Here is a 24,993-nt window from a genome sequence, read left to right as displayed (position 1 = left end):
TTCGCTTCCAAGATTTGACTCACAAAAACATACATACATACTAACAGAGCAAGTTACATAAAAATTAACGGCCCGATTCGAAGAATGATAAGACACGTTTTAGATCTTGGAAAGATCTGTCGATCTATCGATGTCAAAATTGACGTTTATTTCGATTCCGCTGTGATCCCAATAAGATCTATCTACGATGGTTGGTTGGTTGTTGTTGTTGGTTGGTAACGACAATGGTTGCCCGAATCGAGCTACTTCTGTCAATTATACGACATACAAACGATATCCAAATGAGAGCTTATCTAAACGAGAACTTATCGTTATCGTATTTCATTCTTCGAATCGGGTCGTAAATCAACTGTCATCTTATTTTCAGTTTATTCAGTCACTACTGCACTGCACTAACTGAAACATGCGCACGGTGCACAAACACATAACTTTAAAAGTCAGGTTGAATCCCTCCCAAGGAGCATCGCTTTATAACGGTCTTACAGGCTAATTCGAACGTACTTACACTCAATCCGAATGATATTTGAATTATAAAGCCAACTCGAGTTTTAATTATTTATTTCCGATATTGACACTGACAGATCGAATAACTAAACCTCGAATTGGCCTGTTAGTTATTTACTTATCGTGCATTTCGCTCGTACATGCATTGGCGCGGGCGAGACGCACGATAACTAACGGCTCAATTCAAGCAATGCTTTTAAAATGTCACACTTTTACGGTACCGGTCTGTCAGTGTCAAAAGTGACGTTTTGGTTGAATAAATGTCAATTTTGACACTGACAGATCAGTATCGTATTGGTGTGACATCTGAACATGATTCAAATATAATTCTGAAGTCAGTGTACGTTCGAATTGGCCTGTGAGTCCATTATAAATATTTCTACGATATGTATAATTTTCATACTTAGCATTCTCTTCACATGCAATGGAAACAAAGGCACAAAGAAACCCCTGGCGCCAAGAATTTGTCAAGAGGCGGCGGCAATAATTCAGCCTTTGTACCGCGAGCGGGTTCTTTTTGTTTAAAAAAAACTTCTGCCATACAATACACATCAAAACACGAGTTTCAATTGTAAAGCTATATAAAATTAGAATGCTTTGAGAAAGTTTTCTGGTTGTTCTTAGAATTCCATGGGGAATTGGCAGCGTAAGATTTCAAAGTGGTATATTGCGGAATTTATTTATTATGAAAAGTGTTTTTCCTTTATTTGTTTCTGTTTATTTTGGGTTACGAGATTTGTAAAGGTGGCTATAAATACTTTCAAAATAAGAGACCCTTTAAGGCGCAGGGTAGGGCAAGGCATTCCCCATACAAACCTTGTGCATGTTTTATTCGTTAGTTTTGGCACTATACCATTTAATTTCATTTTTTGCTTGTATATATTGGATATACGCAGAACTTGAAGTAGAAATTATTCTTTATTTATAAAAAATAAAAATACAAAAAAAACCACATCAAGCCCTAACAGAAAAATAAGCATATTTACCAAAAATAATAACTGTAGCGCAAACACAAACGAAGAAAAACGCGCACAAAGTTTGTATGGAAAGAGCTTGCCCTACCCTTCGCCTTAAGCTACGTGTCGTTGCGTTGCTTCCATACCTAGGTGTTTCATATAATGATAGGATATCCTGTTTAAAGGTTAGTATTCATGAATACGTGCTGTATATAGCATAAGTGTAGCTAGAGTGTACCTAGTGATGTGCCGCAGGAAATGTGCACTTACCGGGAGTATTCCCAATGGGTAAAATGTTTTATGAGAGATACGGTTTATTACATTCAAACTCTGAAAATTGTCTGTAGATTTCCGGGTCGATAAGTAACGATACGTAGGGTCAATACATATTTACTTGTTGGACTAGCAATGTACGGTGACTTATCTTGTCATGGTACAATTGTGACAGTGGTGAAACCAGGCCAGGGTTCATGAAGGCAGCGCTGACTTACCTGCACTGCGGGGTTGGCCCTGAAGTACGCGAACAGCGCCCCAGTGATGGCGAGAAGCGCCACAGCGTTGAGGGCCAGCTGCATCATTCGGAACTTGTGGGGAGAACCTTCGTTGCTGACGCCTCGCATGTCGCGCAGCATCTGTTAACATACATTGTGCTTAGTTCGTTTTACTAACTACCTCCTTAATTATGTATCTAGTTGTGTGTTCATCAGATTTCTACAATTTCCACTTATTCCGGACGAATTTAACCCAAGAAAGAAATCAATTCTTCTGTAGGCGGAAAGCGCCGAAATTTTGAAACGTAATAAATATAAGAGCCTCGATAGAGAGTACCATTTTGTACCATTTGGTGTTGAAACTCTAGTCTAGGCCCATGGGGTCCCAGCGCGCACAAGTTTTTTGGAGAATTCGCGAAACGTCTGGTTGACGTAACTGGCGACCGAAGAGCTGGCGACTTCCTCGCACAACAACGAGGAAATGCCGCCAGCATCCTTGGTACAATGCCTCAAGGGCCTATTTTAGATATAAGCTAGTTACAGTAATCATCTGTATATATCCATTTTGTATATTGTTATTGTAAATAAATAAAATAAAATATTCTTCTGTTATTTGTGTTTTTTTGCGTGTTTTATAAAAAACAGTAAAAGTTTATTTTTTGGAGTATATTGTGAAATGATGAAGGTATAGACTTAATTGTTAACGAGAGTTAATAGATTTTCATAACTCCTGTCTTACACATAATGTTTTTCATCAAACTTGAAAAGAAAATATTGAAGTTTTAAGCGGAATAGGTGTAAAATACAGTAAAATTACGGATATCGTCCGCCATTTTGCTTTTTGCTTGATAATGAAAATAAAATAATGCTTTCTTAAACCAAACTGTCAAAAGCAAAAAATATGACAAATCTTTATTTTTAATATAGATACTTAGTTTAATAATAATAAGTTGAATAGTTATTCCATTCATATTACTGTTTATCTAGTCTACCTTTTCGTTTGTATGGTTGCAATTTATTACCTAGATCCTGGAGGGAAAATCAGTTTGTTACCATATTTAATATTTCTTAATACTGGATAAAGATGGGATTAAGTGTGATTGTAAATAATGAATTATTTATTGTTATGTTAATAATGATGAAATTGATAATTCAATGTATATATATACCGTATTTTTTGACATTTAGATTTTATTCTAGAAAGTTTCTAGACTAGTATTTTTATACAATTTTGGTGTTTGACGATCCTTTTGTGAAATTCTTATTATTAAGTTTACCATATCTATAATAATTCAATGTTTTTTTTAGAACAATAATAACTGCATCAATAAATTGCTCTGATATTTAGATTAAGATGATATTTGTGAAATTTGACGATTTAAAAGTGCTTGTTGCTAGGCCTATTTGAATAAAGAATATATTGACTTGACTTGACTAAATAATTATTATTTTGCTTTGAAGAATAGTATCAGAAATCCTAATGCAAAATAGAATTCTGACATAGAAGCATAGTCTATATGGTCGTTTGAATTATCAATTGTAGGTAGCCGTGTCCAGACAAACACGCGAGAAAACAAACACACACTCCAGCACTTACTGAATCTGTTTGATTAGGATCTCTTGGCGTGCAGCGGGCCAATGTTTGCAGTGTTCGAAGCCTCGGCTACTGATGACCAATTTAGCATAAACTAGCATTTCCGCCGATTTTTCCGCAGGGATTTACCAAATTTTTTTACGACGTAGTAGTTAGGGTGCGGTTTCAAGTTCATAGGGATAGTTTGCTTATGTGCTTACTAATGAACGAGTATATCTGCTGTTACTTTTTCTTGTTTTATATAATAAAGTGTATAAAAGGGTTTTACTGTATACTTATTCCATGAACTGATTATAATAATTTGAATACCTACGCAAATAGTTAATGAAATTAAACAGTGTTCAAATAATGTATATCCAAATACTTTTGATATGTAAACGGTGATTCTGACCATAGGTGCTTAAATTCAAGGATCGTTTTATTCAGTCAAAAGTTCTTAACTGGGTACTTTAATTATATAGAAATATTATTGTTATAGAAATATGAAAATTAGCGTTTCTTTATTTAAGGACTAATTACCTTAAAGACCTTTTGGTTCTACTTATTTATTGCATTAAAATGCCAGTCAATGCAAGACACCACCCCTTATTTGAAACTTTTTCAACAGTGTAACAAGCGAAAGGTGTACACTTCTAAACTCAAGCGGACTAAATCAGAAACAAATGTATATAGTGAATAAACAAAAGCACCCAGTTTATTTAACCTCGGGCCAAAGATGTACTCATTTAGCTCCACTGATCGACACCCGTGAAGGGTGTTCTAATGAGTTCTGTTCGCCCCCAATCAACGCCAAAACGGACTCTAACCAATGTAGCAAATGAGAAATCACTTTTCGGACACGAAAACTAAGCGTGGAACAACGAATTACGATAAACTTTGCATTGGAGGCTGAATTTGTTGCCTTTGAAAAAAATTTGAGCGTTTGTATTGAAAGTAAAATAGTAGTAGTAGTTTCACCATCGAACTACCGGCACTGCGGCATCGCTTCATGGTAGGTATTCCACAAATAGGCACGAAGCGTTTTGCTTCAACATTCCTTATGCGAACTGCCAAGGAGTGGAATGCCCTGCCCGAGTCTGTGTTTCCGCATGAGTACAATCTGGGTCTCTTCAATGTTAGGGTAAATAGGTATCTCATAGGTAAGCGTGCTCCACCGTAGACCGCATCATCACTTACCATCAGGTGAGATCGTGGTCAAATGTCTGCCTATCTTTATATATATAAAAGTAGTCAGTAATAACATTTTTACCCTCAAAGGATAAATGGGACAGTATACAGTGATCGACGTCAACGAGCAATCTTATGTATTTACCTACTTGAAGAGTTACAATCTTCTGCAATAATATTTTACGCAACAGAGGCTACTACAATAATTAACAAATAGTTATTTACGATACAAGTGCGAAAAATAGGAAATTGGTAACGAGTAGCGATAAATTAAAGCACGACCGAAGGGTGTGTTTTAAATCGACACGAGTTGCGAATTACCTATTCGCACATGTTTTATTTATTTATTTATTTAAACTTTATTGCACACATAAAGAAAAATGTACAAATGGCGAACTTAATGCCAAAAGGCATTCTCTACCAGTCAACCATTGGGTCAAACAGAGACATTTGTGTATGTTGGTGCAGGAAAAAAAATAACAATTAATAAGGAAAAAATTAAACGTGAAGTCAAATAATATTAAAAATATATAAATAGTTAAATACTACTACTTATATAATGTATAAAAGATAGACTAATACATATAATTATGTACATATACATGATGGTGAACCTTATTTAAGTTCTTCTGACAGAAGATGCTTGCGAAGTAGTCGTTTGAAAACGGGTTTGCTTGGGGCTTGTCGAATAAAGAGAGGGAGGGAATTCCAGAGACGGATTGCCTCAACGGCGAAAGAGTTAGACATAAAACCAGTACGGTGAGAAGGAATCGAGAGTTTGAGAGAACGGGAGGAACGGAGTTCACATCCTGGACGGGGGGTGATGAAAGTGAATTTACGTTTAAGATAACCAGGAGAGGAAGGCTCGAACAAAATGGAGAATAAAATACTCAGGATTCTAAGGGACCTACGACGACGGATGGAGAGCCAATTTAGCTGACGGCGATAAAAAGAAACATGGTCGTATTTGCGAAGTCCGAAAATGAAACGTATGCCATTATTCATAAGACGGTCTAGCTTATTGAGGTACTCCTGAGAGATATTAGTCGTGCACGCGTCCGCATAGTCAATAACTGGCAAAATTAGAGTCTGCACAAGTAATTTCTTAGTACCTACTGGGAGAAAATTCTTAAATTTATAGAGATAACGCAATGTTCCTGAAACCTTCCGACTTATTTCAGAGACTTGGTCATTCCAGGTAAGGCTAGAATCTAATACTAGGCCGAGATCTTTTACTTGTTTAGTTACTGGAATAACAGTGCCATCAAACAAAATCGGCGCGACAGAAACCGCACCAAGCTTTACTTGTTGATGATGGCTACCCAGAATAATAGCCTGACATTTTGCCGGATTGACACTGATGCCAAAGCTATTGGACCATTCAGCTATGTGAACTAGATCGTCATTGATGAGGGAAACAGCAGAATTAACGTTTTCCACAGAAACATGGGCGTAAAGTTGCAAATCATCTGCATATAAATGGTAAGAGCTGCGGATTTTGGAGGTGATTTGGTCAATAAAGATTGAGAATAAAAGAGGAGAAAGGATTCCACCTTGTGGTACCCCCGTGTTCAGGTCACACCAAGCAGATAAGCATCCACTGGCTTTAACAGCCTGAACGCGGTCAGAAAGGTAAGCCGCGAACCACTCAGTCGCTTTTGATGAGACCCTCAGATGTGTAAGAGTCGCAACAAGTAGGTCATGATCAACCGCATTAAAAGCGTTGGAGAAATCGATAAGCACCAACACCGTTACTCTGGAATTCTCCATGCCATTTCTTACGTCTTCAACAACATTGAGAAGTGCGGTGGTGGTGCTGTGCCCTGATCTAAATCCCGATTGAAACGAAGAAAGCATGTTGTTACCGTGTATAAATTTGGAAATCTGTTTATGAGCTGCTGCCTCAAGAATTTTCGAGAGAAAAGGAAGAATGGAGATGGGCCGAAAATGATTTAGAGAACTAGGGTTAGATAATTTAGGAAGTGGGATAACAAAGGCCTTACGCCAACATGAAGGAAAGACCCCAGTGAGCAACGAAGTATTTACAATATAGGTGACGATGGGCAATATGCTGTCGAGGATAAGGGTGATCATGACTCTACTCACATTGTCGTGTCCAACAGCTTTCGACCTAATTGACATGACTATCTTTCGGACCTCATCATCCGTAACTGGGGCAAAAGAAAAAGGATCAACATTGGGAGTAGGTAGAGACGCGATATAACATAGGGTTTTAAACTTTATTATGGAATTAAGAACAGGAGTTTGAGAGAAATGCGAATTTAAGTGGTCAAGAGAAAAAGGAAGCGAGTCGATATCGGCCTTGGTTTTACCAATCCCGAGTGATCGGAGAAATTTCCACGTGTCCGCGGGAGAAGATGTCGTGATGTTGTCGTGTATGTAACGTCGTTTCGCTGCTCTTACCATTTGGTTGCAGCGATTTCTGGCTACTTTAAAAAGCCGCCAGTTATCCTCGCACCGATCTCGCTTGTAAGCACGGAAAGCCCTGTCTCTCTTCATCTCTTCATGTTTCGTACAACGTTATACAGTACATATGACCCTTTAAATTTACGACATAGTTAGGTACATAATGTGCTAATTTACGCACTAGTGCGCAAAAGTAGCACCATTATGTACTCTATCTAAACTCAGTTATATTACAGCTTTTATAGTACATTACGATACAAGTGCGAAAAATAGGAAATTCAAAACGAGTGGCGATAAATTAAAACACGACCGAAGGGAGTGTTTTAAATCGACACGAGTTGCGAATTACCTATTCGCACATGTATCGTACAACATTTTACAGTACATATGGTCCTCTAAATGCTCGACACAGTAACGTAATATGCTTATTTTTGCACTAGTGCTATAAAGTAGCACCATATGTACTGTAAAAACATTAATGCATTGACTGACATCTAATGTGCCGAAAATCATAGTAAAATGATATTGTAGGTATTTTTCAAATGTATATAATAAAGTACATATAAATATCGATTATGTTTACAAGAACTAATATTAGCGTAATATGAAGTCTGTATTATAACACAAAATACATCGTTGTCTGAGAATATTTCGATTTCTTATATAGCTCGTCTACATGTTGGCGTTATGCTACGTCCACACATATCGAGATTCGGCGAACATTCGTAATGGCGTCCAAAGAGTAAAGTAAATATATGGGAAAAGAGAGCCCTCTTGAAGCATTTTAAGGAAAATAATTTCGAAGCGCTATCTCTAATTTGTATCCGAAACTAGCGATGTATGTGTGCGTGCACATCTATATATGCATCCGTATGTGTAGGTATTTTCGTACTACATAATATTAGGTCTACTTGGGCGGTTTATAATTTAATAATATATCTTTTGAAACTTTGATAGTTTTTTTGGTTACAAGATATCAAACAAAATATTAACTTGTAAGCCGCCCAAGTAGACCTAATATTATGTAGAAAAGTTTTAAAAGAATGGGATCGAAAAAATGACATACTTTATAGTAAAGCAAGAATATGCTTATTGCTTTCAATTTGGTATACAAGACAGAAATAGACTCTAGGTGTTACTTGAATTGTTCTTCTTTTTACCTTTGTTCATCTTTGTGTACGCATCTTCTGTGACTTGTGTTTCAGTCTAACCTAAAACTCTTTCATGTGCGCATAACTAACTTGCCTAGTTCTCAACTGAGCGTTTCTTCTTTGACCTTAACATCCAACTGGACTTGAATTCAAGATATTCCGGAGGTAAATTAAGGACAGGTAAAGTGCACATTCGGAGAATTCCTGGTATCTATCTATATTTCGTATAGCTCTCTAACTCCGTAAAATTTGCTCCAGATATTCTTTAAAATAAACTCATAAGTAATGATGTCGTGGTTTGGGTCCTTCTTGGTGATCTAGCATAGGATGTATGTCTTATCTACCACGTACCTCCATAGATGCACCTCGTCTAACTTAGCGGAATCAAATTGCACAAATTTTGGCAGAGTGTCATCTGACATGTTTGTCGTAAACAAAATTAAAATAATCATCGCTTGTTTTCATCACTGCATGAGCGCTAAGGAGGATGGTATTTTCTCCTTCCTCCGGGCATTGCCTTGAACACTGTTAAAACTTATACCTCCTGGTTTTGTAACATTGGAACTATTGGGATTCTAATTTCCCTATTTGAATTTGACTCATGTTTAATGCTTGCTCCGATTTTACTCTGCTCTGTTCTGCACTAAATAATAAGTTCTTCTTCTTTTAAAATATGACCTCCACAAATCTATGATGATGTTGCCAATGTCAAGTGTCGTTATTCAGTGGTAACTTTTAAGTGTGCTCGTAGAGCATGATGTTGTTCGGTAGTTGCATTTAGTAAAGAGATAGCTGGACTTTACTAAAAGCCACGATGGATTGCCGGGTGTTGATACAAATATGGTTAAACGCGTTTCAAGATTAATTTTTCATTAGCTGCACACTTCCACGATAGTTCACTGCATAATAAGCTATCAATGTTACTTACTTACATCAAACGACATCAATGAGCAAAACACAAAAAAATATTCTCGAGACGTCTTCGCCATCTTGAATCTCAACGACAACCCAAATAATAAGTTCATATCAATCATATCTCTGTTAAACATTTTTTTTGTCAGTAACAGTTACTAGGTAAATCGCCGCCATCTTTACTAATGTTAACTACATTTCTAAATGTCGCTCCCCGATGGCGTCTCTTTCATTTCCCTTTAATAGCGAGATATATCATCATGAATGTCACCAAATCGCTATATGTGTGGACGCAGCATTACGTAAGATGCTACAGGGTATGTGTGCATAGTCTGGACCACGGTACAGCTCCATATTGCTGTTTACTCGGGAGTCGGGACGGGTTGTCGTGGGTACAACGGTTTAGTTTTTAATAATGCGGGCCTCGATGTAAGTTTAAAGAAATATATTTTGAAAATGTAAGTGTAGTCTGGGACGACCGGTCTGACCTAGTGGGTAGTGACCCTGCCTATGAAGCCCGGGTTCAAATCTTGGTAAGGGCATTTATTTGTGTGATGAACACAGATATTTGTTCCTGAGTCATGAGTGTTTTCTATGTATTTAAGTATTTATAAATATTTATATATTATATATATCGTTGTCTAAGTATCCACAACACAAGCTTTAATGAGCTTACTGTGGGACTTAGTCAATTTGTATAATAATGTCCTATAATATTTATTTATTTATTTAAGTTAAGTATATAATATGATACACGGCTGTCCCTCTTTTTTGTATTAAATTGACTGTCATATGTTCACATGGCATAACACGATTGGCATAACGCTACTTCGCATAAAAATCATTATAATAATGTTACAGTGCGACACCTCATTCGGTTCTCGTATGATTCTTTTATGTTAAGGTTAATGAATGTTTTAATAATACAGAATGTTGACTCTTGGAGACTCTATCCATCTCTAAAGATAATTTGATAAACTATATAATCATTTAGTTCTGACATTTAGAGATATTTATACCTCTAAATATTTTTAGTTTTTTTTTCTATCTGTTTGTGTTTTATTATTATTAATTTATTTCTCTATGACATTTAACCTGTAGGACGGATAACTCTTAGATGAAACAAACTTATGCGCATAAATATTAGGATAATCAATTTATTTGGATCAATAGTTATGCCAAACGTTGTTATTTCATAAGTTCTTATGCGAAGTGAAAATAGGCAAGACAAAGTTATGCGTTCCAATATAGACCCATTAATCACCTTACAGAGTAATATCGACTGAATAAGATCCTTTAAGTATTTAGTGATTTTCTCTGTATGAGTGAACAGATCATGGTTCCACCCAAAAACATTTTTTTTTCAGCCTGTTGGAGTGTCCCACTGCTGGGCAAAGGCCTTCCCTCTTTCTCTCCATTTGGTCCTATCCAATGCACACTCCCGCCACTCTTTACAAAATGCATCAAGGTCGTCCCGCCATCTCCGTCTTGGTCTTCCACTGCCCCGAGATCCATCCTGTGGGACCCAGTCTGTGGCTAGTTTGGTCCAGCGCTCGGGGTGCATTCGGCAGACGTGCCGTGCCCAGTCCCATTTTAGCTTGGCGGCCTTCATGCCCACATCCTCAATGCCGGTATTGGAACGCAGTTCGGTGTTTCTAACACGGTTGGGTCTGCGTATACCCAGTATGCTGCGTTCCATTGCTCTTTGGCAAACCTTGAGTCTGGACTTTTCAGATTCAGTTTGAGACCATGTTTGGGCGCCGTAGGTGAGGATAGGCAGGATACATATGTCGACAAGTTTGCGCTTTAAAGAGAGTGGAAGGTTGCCCTTCATTAGCGTCTTCAAGGTCGGCGATCGATTTCTTTGAACTGCCTGTTGTCGAAGGATACTAGCTGGCCCAAGTGGATATACTCGTTGACATACTGCATATCCCGCCCATCTACCGCTACACTACGTTTTACGCGGTTGGTAATAAACTGTGTCTTGGCGCTATTCATGGTGAGTCCGACTTCAAGGCTTGCCACTCCAAGTTCTTGGAGCATTTGTTCGAGTTGGGATGCGGTGTGGGAGAATAGGACAATGTCGTCGGCAAAGCGCAGGTTGGTTAACCTTTTGCCGCCGACGTCGATTCCCATTGTTTCCGAGGAGGCCGCCAGCTTTAAAATCATTAACATTATAATTTTAATCATATGTATGCATGGGATACTTTAGTTTTCATCAGTATCAGTTTAAGCTATACAATATGTTTGTCCACGTATAGTGGAGCCGTTAACCACGTTTATTACGATCAATTTTATCAACAAATTACCCCCCATACCTAAGTTTTCTCTCAACCATTTTAAAAATGCACCCTTTCAAAGTTTTATGTTGCCAAACACTAATGCACTTGGTTAATGTACCATTATCTGCCCATTTACCTATTGCACATTAAAAAAAAAAATCATTCAATAGTTTATGAATTAGGGCATAAATTTAAGTATAAATGTCACCGAGAATTTTTCACAATTACTAACAAAGACTAGAATTAATAACAAAGATAAAAATTGTCTTAAATATTTTCCTTTTTTTACATATGTATTTTTTTTTTCGAAAACGAGGTCGTTGACCTGTACATTTTAAATAGTTAAATGATAGTACAGGATATCATCTAAAAGTTAAAATCAAAATGATAGCCCTAGTTAAACACTTCACAAGTTATGCGAGTCCAAACACGACCTTCTCTAATGAGCGTCAACTTAGTTCTGAAGAAACATTGCCCGCCGCCCGAATTATCATTTGGAACTGAAGCGACTTAGTTCGACGCACATTAGTACATTAACGAAGGGTAGTCGTTTAGCCCATAAAACTTTGAGGGGTGCAGTTTTAAAATGGTTGAGAAAAAACATAGGTATGGGGGGTGATTTGTCGATAAAATTCATCGTACTATAGGTACGTGGTTAACGGCTCCACTATACCTGGACAAACACATTGTATAAAGCATTTAAAATTTTGATGAAATGACGAACTGGGTCAACAATTATTCGAGGAAACGTCCAATTACAAACTTTCTAGGTCAGGAGTGGATAAACCCTGCATTCTACGTTAATCCATCAATTAAGTCGATTTCTAATTGTTTCTTTGTGGCAATCAGAGCTTATCGATAATCGCCAATCTATCTATACATATAATAAAGCTGAAGGGGGTCGAAAGTCTGTACATGGAAGATATTCGAAAAAAAGTAGGCTGGGGATACTAAGAATCGTTAACAGAACACGTTCCAACAGTTTTTAGAATTTTTGTCTGTTTGTCTGTTTCTCTGTTTGTCTGTTTATTTGACCTCGCATCACGTGAAAACGGCTGAACGGATTTTGATGCAAACTTTACTAATCTGTCGAGAAAATGTCCGGCCAAGTTATAGGCTATAAAAATTCAACCCCTAGAAGGGGGGGTAGCCACTACACTCGATTGAGTTAAGTTTGCACCTGAATCTTATGGCGCTACTTAGGAAGGAGGTGCAAACTTTTACAATAAATATGTGCTACGAGTATCGAGTACCCTGCTAAATTAACAGATATGGTGCTGAAATTAAGCCACTGAGGAAGGATTTTGCCAAATTAACTCTAAAGTTAGAAGAGGGGGATACGGGAGGGTACGGATATCAATTCAATTTCAATTGTGTTGATGTAATAATACAACGAAATTAAACGACAGTAAATTAATTGCCATACATTGCACAGTGCCATCTTTTGGAAAACTGAGTAAAAATTATTAATCAAGTAAACTAATAATTTTTAAGAAAAAAAAAACCGACTTCAATGAGGTAGACCGGTGAAAGAACGATTATTGTTGATTTTTGATTTCATACAATTAAATTAAAAAGACAGCGTCCTACGCCTAATTATGTAGAAAAGGAGGTAACATGTTTTTTTTTGTCACTGCACCCACCTTGACACATTTCAGATTTGCCCTATGGTTGACTGGTAAGATACCCGCAATAGGGTATTCGACTGTATTTAGGATAAATTATTTCACACCATGCATGAAATAAAGCACCAGATAATTATTAAAAAAACTAAATAGGATAGATATATAAAAATGTGTCTTGAAAACCTAACTCCTTAACAAACATGCACAGAGAACAAATTGCCAAACGTGAACTATGCATCGTTGAAGAGTTCCATTTTGTTCATCATGAACAGTTCCACTTTATCAAATGTCACTTCTACAAATGTAAATACTTGATTTGTTGATGAAAATACAAAAATCACTATATGTATGCCTTTCACATTTGAAGAGTTCCCTCGATTCCTCATGGACCCCATCGTCAGAACTCGAACTTGACAAAAAATATCTTGATAATCTAATTTACTTAACAAACACAGCGAAGAGGACAAATCGCTAAACGTGTACTGTGTATCGTTGAAGAGTTCCATTCTGATCATCATCAGCAGTTCCACTTCATCAAATGTCACTTTTTTAAATGTAAATGCTAGATTTGTTAAAGAAACTACAAAAATCATTATATGTATGACTTTCATATTTGAAGAGTTCCCTCGATTCTCCTCCTTTTAAAATCTTGAAGTCGGTTAAAAATGAGTTTACTTACATAGTTAAGTAGTGGCAAAATCAACACAAATCAATCGAAGGTGGGTACTATGAAAAAAATATATATCTGATGTTTGCGGTGTAAATGTCAAACGATTTGGGACTCGCATTTTATACGCGTTAAAATGCCATAAGAACTAAACACTGAAAATGCCTTCCCGAAAAAAAGCGAACCTTTCACGAAAGTCTCGCAACGCATTGAGGTTACGAAACTATTGCGACGATCGTGATTTTAGGCGTAGCCACAACTACCAGAGACGTTATGCAGGATCGTTCCATCCATTGAAAATCTCATTCGGAGCGTGTACGGAGACCTGAGCCATTCTTGGGTTTGTGAGAGATCCATACTCACGCCCATAGAGGAACGGTCCATGCTCACGTAGAAAAATGAGCAGGCGGAAATCGAAGGTGAACATGCAGTATATAATTCCATTAACACTGTCTTGGATGAAGGCAATTTCACAACATGCCCGGTAGAGTTCCTTAGTTCCTTAGCTCATTAAGTGCTTCAGGACTCCCAGCACACAAATTAACCCTGAAAGTTGGAGTTCCAATCATGCTTCTTCGGAATTTGTCACCTCCGAAATTATGCAACGGAACCCAGCTAAAAGTAGTGCAGCTGCAGCGAAACCTCATTGAGGTGCAGATCCTGACGGGGTGCGGCGCCGCAGAAGTCGTGTTCATCCCGCGCATCCCCCTCATCCTGAGCAATTTCCCGTTCCACTTCAAGCGCCTACAGTTCTCCGTGAGCGTCTGCTTCGCCAAGAACATCAAGTCGCAGAGGCAGACGCTGCGCGCTGCTGGCGTGGACCTGCGCACGGGCTGCTTCTCGCACGGGCAGCTCTACGTGGCGTGCTCGCGCGTTACTAGCTGCACGGAGCTGTTCGTGCTGATGCCCGCCGAGGAGACTCGCAATGTGGTGTACAAATAAATATTGTAAAATGTCAATGTTATGTAAATATACTATTATATACCTACTTATTAGTATGTAACTGTAGATATAATTATATGTATACATTTAGTTGTGCATTCATAAACATAACTGTAAACAAAATGTGAATACTCGGCCTCAAGTTTTTGATATCTACGAATATTCTCCTTTCCTCTAATCCTACTTCTAACTAATAGGTATTACATCTAAATTCGATAGTGTTCGGAAGTATGGATTGCTATGGGTATATTTCTTAGCTTTTCATGCTTAGACTGATTGGTCTGGAGCACCGATTTGGATGATATTTTCCATGGACATGATTTGGATAGGTACAGTCAAGGATGCAAAAAAAAATTCAAAAGTGGAACTGTATACATCTACTACTCTATGTCGTTTAAATCACGTCAAAAATTTGAATAAGGACGAATTTGAAAAAAATAACAATTGATTTTGGAGTGTAGTTTTATTAAGTGGTACCTAATTGTAAAATATTTTATCTAGACTACAGTCCTCTAGCGTATCCATCTGTCAACTTTACTTCAAGTTCCACCTCCAGGGGAGAGGCAGAGAAATTAGTGGTGAATGAGCCGGTTACTGACACAGATCGAATACCACGCGGGCGGAGCCGCGGGCACAGCTAGTATCTTATATTTTGCACAAAAATTGCATAACAGTTATATTGGTAATAAAAATTGTAGTAATAAAAGTCAAATAATACTCTGTGATATGCGAAATAAATACTTTACGAATGGAATTTAAAAAGATACTTTGAGATTATAAAAAAAATACAAGGCTCCAAAGTGTAAAAAAAACCGTTTGTATATAAAAATTGCGTTTATAATTATATAGTAGTTGTACAATTTATTTTTCAATAGAAGGTAAGTAATGAAATGAGTAGTACCATTTTTTTCATTTGAAAGTAAAAAAAAACTTTTTTTTTGACACTTTGGAGCCTTGTATTTTTTAAATAATCTCAATGTATCTTTTTAAATTCCACTTTTTTTATAATAGATATATATTTTATAACAATATTCAAGTACCCAATTATGATAAAACAAATCTTTTTAACGCTTTAATATAATTGGAATAAAGTCCGAAAGTTAACAAAATACAATAGGCTCTAAATATCTATAACGTCATTCAATAGCGATGAAGAAATTCCGAACTCAAACGATAATTAAGCCCCAGATATTCGGTAGGGAACTTTTAAACAGCAACAAAACTCGTCTCTATTTTAACTTCAGCTCAATACTTGTTTCATCAGATTTTCTAATTGATAGAACTTACAAGGTACTCTATAAAGTACGAATTACTAATCGTTTGAAGGGCTGGCACGTTCTTGTTTTACTGCTAAAGTATTTAAAAACCTTCGCGGGTACCATTGTCCGACTTTATTCATTTCAAGTTAGCTTAGGGCTTAAGGTTCTCTTAATTATCTTGCAAATACCGAACCTAACTTTAAAACTACAACAAAAACAGTTAATGGTTCATTACATCGATTACTACCTTACTACCTACCTTAAAAGCACAATACCTATTAAATTCAAAAAGAAAAACTATACTTTCATTCTTATACAACGGTTGCATAAAATATTATTATTAGTAAATGACAGAGAATGTTTTAATGTCGGCTGAAAGTGACTTCAGCCCGTGTAGCCAACATGCCAATCGTTAACGTTCGTTAGCGAACGAAACGCAACAGTCACTGTCGCACTAATATGGAAGAGTGAAGGAGGGAGATGACTACGCTTCGTTACGGGCTGATCCTTATTCGGAAATAGTGATTAAACGTATTCCAGTTTCCGCACCGATACCCTAATACCATTAGCATAGAAATTACCAATTGCAATGTGAAAAGCGTTCTTTCACTTTAACGAGCGTCAATTTGGTTTTCACGTAAAACGGATTAAGTATTTACAAATGAGTCTTCAGAACAAAAGTTGTACAGTCTATCTGGGCCCATTTTTATTTTATTGACTTTTTGTCTGATTTCGATATATAGGAATTATAAAATATTTTTTTTGATATCTATTACAATTTTTGAGATTGTATAAACTTTCAGTAAGTATGGTCTAAGTAAAAATAACATAAGTGCTACGTGATTGCCAGCGCATTTGAGAAAAACAACACTATTGAGAAAAACAATAAGGACACTCCAGAGGAGACTTCGTTTAAATTTAGATTTTTTGTAAATAAATTAACGAATGTTCTATTTAGTCACCTGCAATAATTTACGGGGTGAATATATACTCGTAGATCATAATGAGCAACTTTTACTATGGCTCCAACCCCAAAATCGCAAAAAAGTTTGGTCGTTTCATAAATTTTCGCTCTTCAACCATTTATCATTTTCTGGGAAAAACAATTGTTTTTCGCGATTTCGGGGTTGGTCCCATAGTAAAAGTTGCTCAGTGTGGTCTATATATTAATTATAAAGCCTTTAACATCTAGACAGATGATTTTTACAGCGTTTGTATGTTTATTGAGCCTGCAAATTACTGGAGATTACTAAATGAACAGCCTGTATATGTTCCCGGTAGCATTAGAAAATTCTTCGGAAAAATAGAAGAACATTTCCCTGAGACTGGGATTTTATTTTTGGAAGTGACCTACGTTTCATATTGTCTTGGTCAAACAGAAGAAGTGCAAAAAAATAAGGGACCATTAATAAGTACTATCCAATATTTCCTTAAGCGGAAATCTTACCGGGCACGTTAAGGCAGTAAGTTAACCAGCAGTTTTTGAAAAATCAGCGCTTTATTAGACCACAATACGGATGCCAAAAATTATTTTTTTTGGAATAGTATGAATTGTACATGCTTTCATACAAATACGTTTATTTCACTAATTTTTTCAGCAGCAGCTTTCATGATTAATTCCAGGATATCTGTTTTCGCCTTCGTAGAGATTATGACGATTAATTAGAGGTTTGTTTCAATTACATAATATATTTTCCAGTTTGTTCTGGGCCCCAGGTGCTTAACAAAATCGATCTCATTCTTTCTAAAAATGTGCTATTTTGTTTTTGATCGAACTGCTAAGATAGTCGGCTCTTTATCATTTGTCACCATGCCTGTCACGTTCTAACAAGTATGTAAGCGCGAAAGTGACGGGCATAGTGAACCATGGTGCCACTGCTGATCAATTAGGCACTTTTTTTTGCTGAAACATACAACAAATTTAAATTCACCACTAATTCACAAACACGATATCCGCGATCCCGGCACGCACAGCCGTCCCGCTCACGCTTGCGTTCAGTGAGAGTGAGAGGACCTGAACGCACGGGGCCTTAAGGGGTATTTATCTGACTTTCTCTTGTGGGGAAAATTCCCAGTAACAGACTATCACTATGTAAGTTAAAGAGACTAAGGGCGGCAGCTGTAGAAAGGGACAACTCCATCTCGTTAGCCAAAATTACTACAAGAAACAAACTTCTAACTTTGTGCCACTCACATCAGTTGTAAAATTAATTATGTCAGTGAGCAGCGAATACACAAACTTTTGAACGTAAATCATGCTTACATATACTAACCTTGAAACAAAACTTGCCTACCTGAAGATATAGCCTACAACGTTCCATCTCGGACTCCCACGAGCAAGTTTCCTCACAAATAATTGAAATATTTTTATCACGGGGACGCTATTGGAAAATATGACTCATTTAGAGACATTTCATGGGAACCAAAATACCTCCCTTTAGTTGACTCTGTTTACCCAGCTCAAATCACGACCCAGATCAATCGGTCAATTAAGTAAATTAAAAATACACTTTATTCACCTTTACGTCATTGTCAAATTTGAGACATATTATTTCTTTACTCTGTTCACCCAAGGTGCATTAGGTTAACTATTACTTCACTTTAATGTACCAACTGCAGTGAACTAAGTTTTCTTAAAGTTGGTACGTGAAAAAATGGCAGAGCGCTTTGTTACGAATATTATTAACTGACAAGGAGAGTCGGGTCATACTGACACAACAATTAATTTCACGTCCCACTGATGCATACCCACACATACGGCCCGATTCGAAAAATGAGATAGGAAAACGATAAGTTCTGGTTTAGATAATTTCTCATCTACATAGACATCGTTTTAAATTAAATTAAATAAGCCTTTAATCCACATATGATCACTTGTAAATACAAATATTAAGTTATCTTATTATAAAATGTCTCTTAGTGTGGTGTGCCTGTCGGCATAGGCCTCTTCCAACTCTTTCCAGTGCTGTCTGTCTAAAGCAACTCTGGTCCAGCGGGGTCCTAGAGTAAACTGGATGTCATCTTCCCATCTGGTTATTTGTTGACCTTTTTTGCGCTTGCAACCGAATGGGTACCAGTGGGTCACTTGCTTGCTCCATTTTTCTTTGTTGTCTCGCAGCATGTGGCCTGTCCACCTCCACTTTTGTTGGTCGATACGCTCGAGTATGTCCTTTACTTTTGTTCTTCGCCTTATTTCCTCGTTCCGGATTCTGTCCCTTAGTTTTGTACCAAGCATACTTCTCTCCATAGCTCGTTGGCATTTGACGAGTTTGTCTCTGTGTTCTGCTGTTAATGACCAGGTTTCACATCCGTATGTCATGCATGGGAGGATACACGTATTGAACGTCTTTCTCTTTATATAGGTACCTAGGTCCTTACTTTTCATTATTTCTTTTAGTGACCAGTATTTTCTCCATCCACATGCTATTCGTTTGTCGATTTCTTTGGTCATTTGGTCTTTGGGGGAAATAATTTGACCCAGGTACACATACTGGTCGACATATTCAAAAGCGCTTCCATCTATTTTTATGTTTATCTTGGTTGCGTTTGTCATCATCTTTGTTTTGTTTGCATTCATTTCCAAACCCACAAGTTTACTCTCTTCGCATAAGTTTTTGACCATGAACTCCAATTTTTTTGGATCTTCCTCCATCAGTACTAGGTCGTCCGCGAATCTGAGGTTGTTTAGTCTCCTGCCATAAATGTTAAGCCCATACTCCTCCCAGTCTAATTTTCTGAAGACTTTTTCTAGCACTGCAGAAAAAAGCTTTGGTGATAAAGGGTCCCCTTATCTAACACCTCTCTCGATGGCGAATTCGTTGCCTTTAGACTCCAGTTTTATTGATCCCTTGCTTTTTTGGTAGATGTCTTTGATAATGCGCGAGTAAGTTTCATTTACTCCTTGCTCTTTTAAGCTTGTCCAGATGTAATTTTGGTGCAAACTGTCAAATGCCTTTGAATAATCGATAAATGCCATGTACAGTGACTTCCTATATTCATTCATTCATTGTATTTTTGCAGTAGTAGTTTCACAGTGTGAATATGGTCTATTGTACTAAAGTTTTTTCTAAACCCCGCCTGCTCTATTGGTTGGTTCTCGTCTAATACTGTTGCTATTCTGTTTAGAATTACTTTAGCAAACACTTTGTAAATGTTGGACATTAGGCTTATCGGCCTGGAGTTGTTTATGTCATCGATGGCTCCTTTTTTGAAAATGAGGATAATGTGTGATTCTCCCCATTGCTCAGGAGTTGTGCCGGTAAGTAGAATGTCACTGAATATTCTTGCAAGAACTGGGCTTATTTCCTCGATGGTGCCTCTCATTAATTCATTTGGAATCCTATCCAGTTCATCCAGACATCGTTTATATGTCGTATAATTGACAGAAGCAGCTCGATTCGGGCAACCAATGTCACTTTGACGTTAGAAATATCGTAGATACTTAGACCTTATTAGGATCACATCGAAATCGAAATAAAAGTCAATTTCGACATGTCGTTTAGTTATCGATCTAGTAAAGATCTTTCCAAGATCTCAAACGTGTCTTAATCATTCTTCGAATCGGGCCGATAGGCAAAATCTGACTTTACACTGGCCCTCAGCTAGGCAAAAAGCCTAATAATGCGGTAGAATTCTTAGCCACATAAAAGAGTCCTCCTTTTCTTCTTTTATTAATCGGAGTGAGAAAAAACATTACTTATAGGCACACCGCTACACTTACTTATTTCCTCATGCTGAGAATTGATACAGTAGTCCTACCACGAGTGGGAATAGTTAATTCACATTACTTTACCACAATATATATTATTTTGACGACCGGTCTGGCCTAGTGGGTAGTGACCCTGCCTACTACGCCGATGGTCCCGGGTTCAAATCCTGGTAAGGGCATTCATTCGTGTGATGAGCACGGATGGATGTTCCTGAATCATGGGTGTTTTCTATGTACTTAAGTATTTATAAATATTTATATATTTTATATATCGTTGTCTAAGTACCCTCAATACAAGCCTTATTGAGCTTACTATGGGACTTAGTCAATTTGTGTAATAATGTCCTAGAATATTTATTTATTTGTGAAATAGTTATTTGTTTTACAAGGGGGCAAAGTTGTTGTTTAACTGCTCGTGCTAATATTGATACCCGAGCAAGCGAAAGATTCCAAAATTGAAGCACGAGCGTAGCGAGTGGTTCGAGAAGTGGAATCTTGAGCGTTGCGAGGGTTTCAAGGCACGAGGGTTAACAAACTTTGCCTCCGAGTGAAACACAAAATATTTTACCACACCAACGCGATCATAATACTAATTATGAAATACCAAAAACTCAAACCAAATTAAATCCAAATTAACGTAATTAAAAAAATATCATTCAAAATCATCATTTAAAAGTGAATTCCACTAGCAAACATAAGGAAACAACTCAAAATTTGCATTTCATTACTTTGCCCCACATGTGGATAAAACGATACTTTCTCGATAGTTTTTGAACAATCAAGAGGGCCTTTGCCAGTTGGTGTGGTGAAAAGTAACTTTTTTCGATTATTTTAGAAACTACACGTGAAATGAAAAGATATTTGTTTACTTAAAGTGAGTTATGATTTTATCCTTAAACGTCGATCAAATCTATCAATTTTGACTTTTGTGTTTGTTAGAAGCCGGCAACATTTAACAGAGCTAAGTGTTATAAACAAAGGAGTTAGTATCTGAAGCTGATCAGAGACACATGAAGAGCCTTTTAACTAACCGATGAGGGTGAGGGAACCCGCACTCAGCGTCGGGAAGCGAGAGCCAATTGCGAAATTAAGTGTTCACTCACAAACGTCGAGAGCACCGAGAGATGTAGCTTTTAGCGTATACTATACTTATTTTTGGCTATACACTTAAATGATTTCATTTCTGTAAAAAATGGATAGTATAAGGCACCGATAATTTTTGTAAATAAAACAATAACGTAAAACCATTTTTCTACTCGTCGACTGTGTTGAATTAAGATTTCGTATACCAAACTATACTTGCGTACTTTCCATGTATGGGCTCCCAACTCAACTATAAAAGTCTTTTCGATACGATGTAGTTAACTATAAATAAATTGACCAATCACATGCCGCCGCCGCGCATAGAAAAGACTAAACGGGCGCGGGGCGGGAGTCGCGCGATTATGTATTTTGTACTACATTTCTGTCTACAGAGATACTTAGCAACTTTCATTAATTATTTATGTTTTATAGTAAAAAAAAGTATTATTTTAGATGACTCGTAGAAAAAGTATTATATACAATAGTGGTATAATCAAGCTTTTCATTATCGTACCTTACTTAGGCAACTCAGCCAGCTTCGTTGCCTAAACACGGTACTCGACTGAAAAGTTATATCACGATTGTATAAAATACTATTAAAGGTGATAAAAATACTTCCACGTCTTTTGTAAAACTTTACAACCGAAAATATTCGGATTTCTTCCGAAATTTAGAGTAGGTAACTATTCTAAATTTCGGAAGAAATCCGAATATTTTTACCTAGCAGTTCTGTGGCCCAAAAATACAAACAAAATAAATAAATAATTATGACTTTAGGTCGGTTTATTAAAAGTTATTTTGATGTTTTTGTTTCCTAAGTACTATTGTATATGTTACCGTAAAACCGGTTTTAAGTTAAAACGCATTTTCGAGTTAAAACGGTAGGTATTCATAGTCATAAAAATGGTGTGACGACGAGCAAAGCAAAGAAGAGCGTATTAGATTAACCGTGATATTTGAACAATTATTCAAAACTAATTTTCACCATAGCACTTTGCGAAAACTAGTTGAAAAAACAGTCAAACTAATTTTCACCGAGGCTTTAAGGACTACTGAAAACGTGTTTTCACTAAGGAGATACGGAAAACTAGTTTTAACCTGGGAAAACGCGTATTCACTGAATAAAATTTGTAAGCCTTTCACTGAAAATGAATCGTAATGTTTTTTATAGAATAAATTGATGTGTAAAGTACTTATATTGTGACTAGATGTCACCGAGTCCTGCACGCAATAAGTCGTGGTGAATATTCCCATATCACCATAAATTTGGCAATGTATGACAGTCTGTAAGAATCAGTGTATAAATGGGCCTTCGATGTCTGAATTTACGAGATTTTTAATAAAATCTCGTAATTAGTCCTATTTAAATTACAAAAGCATTCCCAGTGTACATCACTGCACTTCGTGTAATCATGCACCGCTGAGCGTGACATTCGATTACAATGAGGAATGTCTCCAGTGCTCGAATGCTTGTGCATTAAAAAGTTAATAACTCAGTAAACATTTTCCAATTTTATTTTATTGTTGGCGATGTTGCCGCTGATGTAAACTACAGAATAAACCAATTATTTATCGAGTTTACTTTATATGTAGCTAATTTAAACACTGAACTAAAAAAGTTTCACCAAATCATAATAAAGCGCTTTAACATTGTAAAGCCATAATAGCGACTTATTGAAGCGAAACAGTAGCAGGCTGTATTATTATTTACTGTATCGCTGCAAATGGTCACAGTCTAAGAAGGACCATAATGTTTCAGAATTCAGAATCTTTGTTAAACAATAGTATATTAAAAAAAAATTAACTGCGGTTTGGGAGTGAATACATTAAGCATTGAAACAGATATTGTTCAGCAACGTATCGAAGCTGGATTGCAGTCTGCCTGTTTAGGCCCAAATAAAGAGAAATATTGATGCGTTTTGAATTTTAACATTTAAATTTCCCATTTAAAATACACAGTAAATAGCCAACAAACAAGTAACTTACCCAGTTGTAATATCTACTGTAAATAGCGACCTATTAAATAAGTAGTTTTTCGGTGCTGGTTCCGATACAAATATTTACCTACTTATATCTCAACAATGGCCTTTGCAAATAATAAATACTTTGAATCGCAACGGTTTCTGGCAAATTGTTCGTCCCATTTAACACAAATAATGTAAACTATTTCTAAAGGACCGAGTTTCTGAAGTGTCGTAATGGCAAGTTGGGTATCAGCGAGTTGACTGGGGATCTGTTTAACAGTTTTACCAGGCGATGCGAGTAAGTTTTACTTCGTATTTTACGTTTATACGGTTAAGAGATTTAATTTCAGTACCATTTCGTACCTTGTGACAGTGACAATTGTATGAGGTCCCTAGCGACTTTCATATTGATTGTCATTGTCATATACGAAATGTGCGATACAACGTTCAAGCGTCTATTGAGAAACTGTTTACTGGACAACTCATTATAAAAGAGTTAACCGTGTTAGGGTTGGCAACTTCTCTGAAGTTGCAAGCGTACATAGGCTACGGAGACTGCTTACTGTCAGGCGGGCCGTTTGCTTGTTTGCTACCGACGTAGTATAAATAAGCTGTATCCAAACTCTTAAATCTATTAATGATAAGTCACACGTTTATATTTACTGTATTTTTCCACTTTTAGTTACATACTAGCTTTTTTTTACATTTGTAGTTGCATACTAGTTACATATTATAGCATTTTTAGTTACATACTCGCGGCTTCGTCTGCGTGGAATTAGTAATTTGGGTGGCTTATTTTTTACCTAATCTGCTTTTTATTGATTCCCTAAAGGAATGACTAATTGGTTAAAAATGCTTAAGCATTCTTTATTTCTAATAAAAAGTTAAATGATAAAAGTCTTATAGTTATTTTATTAAAAAAAATTGAATCCCTTTTCAAACTTCCATTCCCTTTTATTGCGGGAAAATTTTCGCATTAAAATCTATTATATGTTATTGTACACAACTCAAACTATCTTCACACCTAATTTCAACTAAATCGGTTCAGCGGTTATTGATTCCCCATACAAACTTTCACCCTAATTTTCACCCCTTGAAAGACTTGAAAGACTGGGATAAAAACTATCTTATGTCCTTCCCCGGGACTCAAACTATCTCTCATACCAAATTTCAACTTAATCGAAGAGGTAACGTACAGACAGGCACACTTTCGCATTTATAAGTATAATATTAGTATGGATACATATGCAGTGTTGGCCGA

At 36.7% G+C, this 24,993-nt stretch overlaps 1 protein-coding gene across 1 annotated transcript in view; it reads right to left on the bottom strand.

Annotated features, from left to right (window-relative positions):
* The window catches only part of LOC133519226 (atrial natriuretic peptide-converting enzyme), a 186,848-nt gene that overhangs the window by 95,115 nt on the left and 66,740 nt on the right, over window positions 1–24,993 (bottom strand). Inside the window, exon 6 of the mRNA XM_061853215.1 lies at window positions 1,952–2,092. Within this exon, the coding sequence (XP_061709199.1) occupies window positions 1,952–2,092 (141 nt within the window). The remainder of the gene's footprint in view (window positions 1–1,951; window positions 2,093–24,993) is intronic.

This window comes from Cydia pomonella, chromosome 6 (genome assembly GCF_033807575.1).
Source record: "Cydia pomonella isolate Wapato2018A chromosome 6, ilCydPomo1, whole genome shotgun sequence".
In the NCBI taxonomy this organism is placed as follows: domain Eukaryota; kingdom Metazoa; phylum Arthropoda; class Insecta; order Lepidoptera; family Tortricidae; genus Cydia; species Cydia pomonella.
The sequence above is the reverse complement of the archived record's forward strand: the minus strand, read 5'-3'. Positions and strand labels throughout refer to the sequence as shown.